This window comes from Sinocyclocheilus rhinocerous, unplaced genomic scaffold (assembly GCF_001515625.1).
Source record: "Sinocyclocheilus rhinocerous isolate Xijiao unplaced genomic scaffold, SAMN03320098_v1.1 scaffold663, whole genome shotgun sequence".
Lineage (NCBI taxonomy): Eukaryota > Metazoa > Chordata > Actinopteri > Cypriniformes > Cyprinidae > Sinocyclocheilus > Sinocyclocheilus rhinocerous.
This window is the reverse complement of record NW_015655996.1, coordinates 491,326-499,836: the sequence shown is the minus strand read 5'-3', so window position 1 is coordinate 499,836 and position 8,511 is coordinate 491,326. Positions and strand designations below refer to the sequence as shown.

Sequence of the window (8,511 nt, the reverse complement as noted above, 5' to 3'; positions counted from 1 at the left end):
AGATAGATAGATAGATAGATAGATGAAAACAATGTCAATATAATCATAAAAATTCTATATATTACTCAATATAAATGTGAGCGTTATTACTCGGTGTTGGGTAAGTTACTTTTAAAAAAGTAATTAATTACTAATTACATCATCAATATTGTATTTCAATTACTTTTCTAATTACTCTGTCTGAAAAGTAATTTAATTACTCAATAAGTAACTTAATTATTCGAATCGTTAATTACTTTTTAAAATCCCTATAAACCTTGATTCATAGACAATAGAAATGAAACTTAATTATTTAAGTTTGAGTTAAACATGGAATAGTTTAGCCTTTTAGCTTTAAAACAACTGTAATACTTATTTTAATAAAAAATGTAACCTTCTTTGGTTAACAAATAGAATTACTCCGCAAAATATCTGAATATCTGAAGTTTAAGAGAAGTTAAAGATTACGGCCTGGTTTCACAGACTGGGCTTAGATTAAGCCAGGATTAGGCCATAGTTCAATTACGGCATTTAAGTAACTTTTATAAACGTGCCTTAGAAGAAAACATTTCTGGTGTGCATCTTGAAACAATGGCACTGACATATTTTAAAGTATGTCGGTGCAAGTTTCTTTCAGTTAAAACAGCTCAGACATGCATTTTAGTCTGGGACTAGGCTTAAGCCTTATCTTTGAAACCAGGTGTACATGTATCAAGCTGTAAGCATTAAACTTTTCAAAGCAATAAGTACCATATTTCATACACACTGACATACTATGTACACATTAGCAGTCACTAATACTAAGTTTGCCCACTCCTAACAAAAAACAACAACATGATTAGCACAAGCACATATGCTTTGACTGATATATCATAAACTAAATTCTTATTGCTTAGCACATTATAAACATCGACATCTGATAGTATATCAGTAAACACTGATCTAAACATTCCTAGACTGTAACATTCATCATGCTGCAGTGTGCAGTGTCATAGCAGGTCTTCTTCCAAAAACTATGAAAAGTAGGCCTAGATGAATCTTGATTTAAAAAAAAAAATGTATATCTAGGTGATGAGGGTGTTTGCGCACAGGTATGACTGCAGATAATGAGCTCTGAGACGGAAAAGACTATACCTTGCGTTGGTTTCATACGGATTACATAATCAGAGAATATTCACTTTCAATTTGATTTGGTTCATTTAAAAGACACTTCAAGTTTTCTATGGACGTATTTCTCATGTCTGTGTGTCAAATATGCATCAGAGTTTCAGTTCATTTTAGTGACGTGTTTCAGAAAGAAGCGCCCAACACTGCATATACTTAAATTTTCAAGTATATGTCTCAGTTGTTCCTTTTAAAATTCCTTAGAAGTAAAAATCAACAAATCTAATTAGACAATGGTTGACATAAAGCAATAATAGTAAACAAAAGTCTTGGAAGAATTTGATGAGAAATTTTAGTTCATGTAATAATTTGATGGCAGACTTTGGTAAAACTCTCAATTTTTTTTTCTCCGTCTCATTGTTTAGAAGAAATAATTGAGTAGTTTTTCTTTCCTTTTTGGAGTTTTGACAAAAATATCATTTGAGAGTGCCACAACATTTGATTGTGAGCAAGAAGACTTATAAAAAAGACATTCTGAACATTGCTTTAGCATTGATTTCACAGTAACCCACAGTCTCTTTCAGAACAAAACCTATTACATGGGGCTTGTACGGAGAAACACACATCTCCACTGAATGTTCTTAGACATTCAGCAGAACGGAACATTCTGTTTCACCTCTAAGCTTGACGGCCTCCGCTGAGACACATTAGCCCTCTGCTGCATTCTTCTGGGGCTGAAGGGGGATATTGGGCTTCATGTGTCACTAAAGATGACTAATAACCTGGAGTCTGCCTCCCATTCTCTAATTAATGAGTGGAACACAGTGAGCCGTGAATGTGGCACACCATTGAGCTCAAACACCTCACCAGGTGGCTGCCATGATGTTTGGACCATGGTTATAAATAGGTAGAGAGAAAGCTGCCTACTGTATATTTTAGCTTCTGTTGCTAACAGGTAAAACTATGTAAACTAGTTGAGTTTAGTTTGAGAATCTGAGTTTAGGGATGTGAAGTGTAAATAGAGGTTCCCACAGTCAACCTGGAAATATCTGTGAATTTTAAAATTGTAATTTCCAGACCAGCTTTAAAATGTTTAATTGACTCTTTTTGAGTCCAAAATAGTCATACAAATCCTTATCCAGTAATTGACTGAAATTCATTGCCTAAAGGTGTGGGAAATCTGTGTTGAAATTGCTTACAATTATTGACAACACTACTAATTTTGCTACATTTATCAGTAGCTTAACAATAGTTCATCTGTTTTTCACAATAGTGTAGCTTTGGCATTAACAAGATCTTTTTAAGACTTTTTACTACTTTTTTATACAAGTTAACAAGCTACTTTTTTTCTATTGTGAAACTTTTTATTTAATTTGGTTTTTAATTTTTTTAATACATTTTAATAAATTTTTTTTCTAATTTAGTTGTAATCTGTTTAATAGTCACCTGTTTTCTGTGCCTGAAAAATCTGTCTTAGTCTTCCTCTGATTATGTAGTCTCTTATTCTCTTTCGAAATTGCTAATATAATCTTATATTTTTAATGTATGTATTCATATATTACCCCTTTAAGTATCTTTATGTATAACTAAACATTTAAAGTAGCTTGATTGTAAATGAACTACTTTAAATAGGCTTAGTAAGCTCATTTTAAAGTATCTTTCCCACCACAGACAAATAATAATTAAATTAAATGACACATTTTTGTTTAGCAACATCATCATAACAAGCAGCAGCATTGTTATCTTCATGGTTATTTTCTTGCAGTAAAATTGGCTACAAGTTTGTTTTGCTATTCGGCCCGAATCAGTTTTCTAAAGTGTTTTTGAAAAATCACATACCCTGCCTTTAAGTGAAGCACATCTTTTGGAATTTCTAAAACCAATCAGATAGTATGCATGCATTGATTACTTTAAAGACAGATATACGATAAATGCCCAAACGTGACATAAAAATTACTTGCCTTGACTTTAACAATAGCATGCAACCTTGTTTTTTCTTACAGTGGCCTTTTATTTGTTTGATTTAACCTTCGTTTTGAGGTCCACTGGGTGCACTGAACGCATGCTGGCTGCCTTAAGCCTGTGGATCATTTCAGATGTGAGGGGGGGAAAATCTGGATCGTCATGAGGAATTTACCTGCTGCCTACTGGTCGGCCAGGACACTCTTGAAAACGAGATGAGCTCATCTCAAGAGGGGCTCCTGGTCAAATAATTTTTAAATAAAGATAGATACATCAATTGTACAACATGTCATTCTGGTTAATGCATGGTTAACTTTTGTTTTCTTTTTTTTGTCAAATTCTTTTGCTTAGGTTTAATCGAATTGAATTTGATTTGATTTGGCCTGATCACGTCAATTCTTATCTGTCATTGATTAGTTGTGACGTGCATGTCACAATGGTGTGGGCATATTGATCCAAACCAATCAAATCCAACTTTTAGTGCAAGGCAAGTCAATAGCAACATGCCAGAATTTAGCAAATAAACAGAAAAATAAAAAGAACCAAGGGAAAATGTTTAAAAAAACAATCTAGTACAAGCCCGTTCTCCACATGAAAGGACAAATGCACGTCTTGGCTTTGTTTACACCGGTCATCTGGCGTTGTGACTGACATTTAAAGGGTGAAAACGTCAATGCCACAAACAGAGATGGGTGCAGCTAGAATCCTAGTTTTGAATTCGGACAGCGTAATGCATACTGTCATCTTAGGGTTTCATTTAATTGAACTGAATTCGATTTGATTGGCCCGATCACATGAATTCTTATCTGTTATTGATTAGTTGTGACGTGCATGTCACAATGGTGTGGGCATATTGATCCAAACCAATCCAATCCAACTTTTAGTGCAAGGCAAGTCAATAGCAACATGCCAGAATCTAGCAAATAAACAGAAAAATAAAAAGAACCAAGGGAAAATGTTTAAAAAAAACAAAAAAACACTAGAACCTATATCTAAAATTAACTTGTTTTTTTTGGATGCAGGCAAGCAGGTGCTAATTTATTTATTTATTTTTTGATCCAAATGACTGTATAATGGAACTTAAAAAGGGATATTCTGTGTTGTATTTCTAGCATGCACTCAAGTTGTGAAATTATGCAGGGCTTCATGCTATATTAGTATACGTCATAACCAATTCATATGCTTAAAGGAGAAACATTTACTTTGCGTTTTCAGGTCACATCTTAAATTATCTTCTGGTTTTATCTTATGAACTGTGAAATCAAAAGGTGCAAAGAAAGAAACGAGACACATTTTTATATGGATGTATTATATAATCATATCAACCCCTTTTTAAAAGCAAAACATACTTTGGAGCTACAGTATGCTTGGATGTGACCACTGAATTTAAGTTGCATTTGTGCTTCACTTCAAATCTGATCTGTCACAAACTAGTTAAATAGTCCTATTGAATAAAAGATTCATGGAAATGTTGGGTGAAAGTAACAAGGCTCATGCTCTAGACCCTACTGTAAACCGTAGTGACAGAGAATTCAATTGAATAGCACAAAAAAGTGGTGACAAGGTCAAAGAACGAACCCATTGAATGGTGCAGAACATAAAACCGATGTTCTACGAATGTTCAGAATGCATTAGCTCACATTTGAATTCCACACAATTCAAATTCATGATGGATGGTGGCCTGTATCTCAACAATGAGACAAAGACTAAAATATGCAGCATTACGGAACCTGATGTGTCTTAAGACAGCTTGAATAAAATCCCTTTTTTATTTTCCATTGTTCCTTTGAAACTGGTTGAAAGAGAAATCCTTCTTTTCAGTATTTCTATGAAGAGTGGTGTGAGTGATAATGAATTTGTGTTTAGTGGGGAAATGTTAAAGTACATCAAGCCGACTGGTTTTAAAATAAAATAAGACTTTTTTTTTTTTTTTTTAAGCATAGTACAAACATAATGCTAATTTTAGGTCATTGTAGTAAATGTGTTGTAGTGAAAAATGAGGTAGGTGTATAAGGTGTTACTGATTTTCTTACATTTAAATGTGATATATCAGATGTTAATGTTGTAATTTAATGAATGTTGAGGTGATTCATGCAAATTTTGCACAAACTACAAAAAAATAACACATTTGGAAAAAAAAGATATTAAATGTTGCTTTGGAACAATATGTTATTTTTTAAACCGAATTGTTAAAATAATGCAAATAAATTCTAAACACTTTAGAATAAGGCTCAATTCATTAACATTAGTTAATACATTGGGTATCATGAACTTTTTTTTAGCAATATCAATTAATTAATGTTAATTCATAAACATTGCTAACATGTTGGTTCAAATTACATTCAAACACTGTAAAAATGTTTTTGAAGTACAATAAATAAAACATTGGTTACTGGAGTACGTTTTGAAAAATTCAGTCTTTCTACTTCAAAATTTCATATTTAATTCAGTGTGTGTTTCTTTGGAATTAATTGTAAAATTTACAAACAGAATCTGAGTGGATCTGGTTTCTACACTCTAAATGTTAAAAATGTAGAAATTAACAAAGATTAATAAATGCTGTAAAAGTACTGCCCAATCTATTAACTAATGTTAAAAATGGATCCTTATTATAAAATTATACATAAGTGTTACCATAAATTGAATTAATTAATTAATTTTTTTATTATTTCTTTGTTTTCAGAAAAAAAGAAGTAAATAAATATAATAAATTAAGCATTTTAAACGAGCAGGGACTATACTAACATGTGAAGAACTGGTTCTAATTGATAGGTAATTATTTCAGCCCTTGCCCTTTAGTGCACCAGCTCAAACCCCCTCTAAGGGGCGCACTGCTGCGGCTAGGGGTCAAGGGAGGGCGGGGTGGTGCTCATACCCAGGTGTGCGAGGTGGGGGAGTGGAACGGAGGCTCATGCGGGTGAGGGTTTGCCTCCGTCCACCCTCCATGCGTCTATTTGGGGATGACATTGAACCAAAACCAGCAGGGTGACCGGCCCCGGACAGGACGGCTACATGCACTGCCGCTTACCGACAGCCCAATTACTTAAGGCTAGCATTTACAGTTTGTTGTAACGATTTTTAATGGCTATAATCCATACGAGACATTTGGAGAAAGAAAAAAAGAGAGAAAATAAAGTAGCATATAGACACGTCATGCAACACAATGGTAGATGATTGCGGTGCGATGGAGGACAGGACAAACGCGCAATAAACACACACAAGGTTCAGGCATTAGACAAGAAGAGAAGGCGAGGGTTGGGATTCTGGTCTTACCGATGCGGTCCAAGCGGTCGATAGCCACGGTTTCGAAAGCGCGGCGCATCATGGGATATTCCTCCAAGACTTCGTTGAAATGGTCCACGGACAGCGAGAAAAGTCGGCAGTAGGTGTCAGAACGGACGCTAGCTGTACGACGACCTTTCGTCAACAGGCAGATCTCTGTGGGAAACAGATGAATTGAACATATCACACGTTTTATATAAGGTCACTCGTTGAACAAGAAGGCCGGCGGAGCATCTTCAAGGCTAGCTGGATTAGCAGAAGAGCTAGCCTTGAGTAGAAGAAAAGATTAGCATGTAAACATAGCACAAGGGAGTGAATTCACGTGACATATCTGATTTAACATGTGGCTGGCGGTGCTTTTTATACACATTAGACATTATGTGAAAAAAAAAAAAAAGAAGAGCGTTCTTATTTAATGGTTTTGCAACACTTTTCATTTGTAGGTCTTGTGGTGAATGACTTTAGCATTTACCCGTGTGTTGATGCTCTGATGATAAGGAATTAAGACGGTTTCTTTTTGATTGAGGTTATTGCTGACCGTTTAACAACATCTATATCATGGCTTTCCAAAAGTATAGTTTTTAATAATAATAATAATTTATATTTATAAATGTATTTATTATTAAATTTGTTGTTGTTATAAAAACAAAGAAAATATTTTAGTTTTTTTGTTATTTATATTATTAAACAAAAAATCTATAACAACACCAGTTTATTATTATTTCAGCTGTTTTTCTTTTTGTTTGTATTATAGTATTTATAATAATAATGCTAATAAAACAAAGACAATTAAATATGTAACATATTTTTTTAAATATGTAAATATTTTGAAAAGTATTTTATTTATTTTTTACCTAAAACTGCATCCCATCAACGGTTGAGAAGTGTTTCATTGAATACAGTACATACTTAAGTGTCTCAAAGAGATATTTGTAAAGAACCTTGTTGTTGAGTTGTCACTGACAGTTTAATCTAAAGTCCTTAGTGCTTAGAGAACATCTTGTGCAGATGGTCCTTTCATGGATCTTTCACCTTGAGATGTGCATGGGTTTACTCTGTAATGTCTGTAAGCTAGAGTTGGAGTAAATAACATATGACGACTGATTTTTTTTTTATATATTTGCTGTAAATGGAGGACTGTGCATCCTGCACTTCAAAACGACAGATTTGTAGCATTATGCACAGAGATGATACCCTTGACATTTTGTCCTGGACAGGAAAAATGCTGTGGAAAAAGTCTGTGTAGCCCGCGGGACATGCTAACAACACTCTCCAGCTGGGAGTGGGAACAAGGTGTTGGGGTATTTTAATGGAAAAGTGCCATCTCTCTTGCGTCATGTGGTACAGTATAAAGGTGAGGACGGCAAAAGTACTTTGCGCTTGCTGTTCTATTTCTAATTGGTTCATTAGGCTCAAATGTCACTGTAATGTACATTTTCACAGCCCAATAACGGCAACAGAAAAGTCAAGAGAGTCTGAAAGCAACACCATGATGAAACGTCATGAAATTTCAGATTCCGGTAGTAATTGTCTTTCTTTGCACGTCTGTGGCCGGCTGCCAGGAGTGGATGAGTGCCTGAACGAGTCCGCTCCTAAGCTAGCAAATGTGTGAAGGTGTCTCTCTCACCCTGACCAAAGAGCGTCCAATCAACCTGCCCTCCTCTCGGGCCTCTGCAAATGGAAATGACACTTGACCTCATAGCCTTGAAAGTCCGTCGGTTTGGCACGTATCCCAGCTGTGAGCTAACGGACGGGGTTTGCCTGATTTATCGTGATCAACACTTCACCTTAACTGGCCCTCACCTCACGGCACACTGCCACAACTTCAGTTTACTTACATGGATGCTTTGAACCACTGCATGTTTTTTTAATAATAATAATAATTGTATTTATTATTAATATTATTATTAAAATTAAACATGGCATGTGTTTTAAAATGCAAAAATCAGTGCAATGGTTTTGGATTATTGACCCAATTACCTGCTTTTCTGATTTCACCTGGCCAGTTTTCATTTTAGTGATCAATCAATGTCGTCATCATTATAGTAATGTTATTTTTTGTTTGTAATTATTATTAATAAACTATAATAACAACAATAAATGTATTCATTTTATTACACAAATATTATTTTTTTATTATTATTATTAATTATTATAATTTGTTATAATAATAATAATAATCAT

At 34.2% G+C, this 8,511-nt stretch overlaps 1 protein-coding gene across 3 annotated transcripts in view; it reads right to left on the bottom strand.

The window, feature by feature from the left end:
* LOC107719071 (potassium/sodium hyperpolarization-activated cyclic nucleotide-gated channel 1-like) overlaps positions 1-8,511 on the bottom strand; it is a 109,492-nt gene that overhangs the window by 14,645 nt on the left and 86,336 nt on the right. For 2 of the 3 annotated variants that reach the window (XM_016526382.1, XM_016526380.1), the window contains exon 7: positions 6,319-6,483. In XM_016526382.1, the coding sequence (XP_016381868.1) occupies positions 6,319-6,483 (165 nt within the window). Of the gene's footprint in view, positions 1-2,933; positions 3,285-6,318; positions 6,484-8,511 lie in introns of those variants that run through there. The other variant, XM_016526381.1, reaches the window with a different exon arrangement.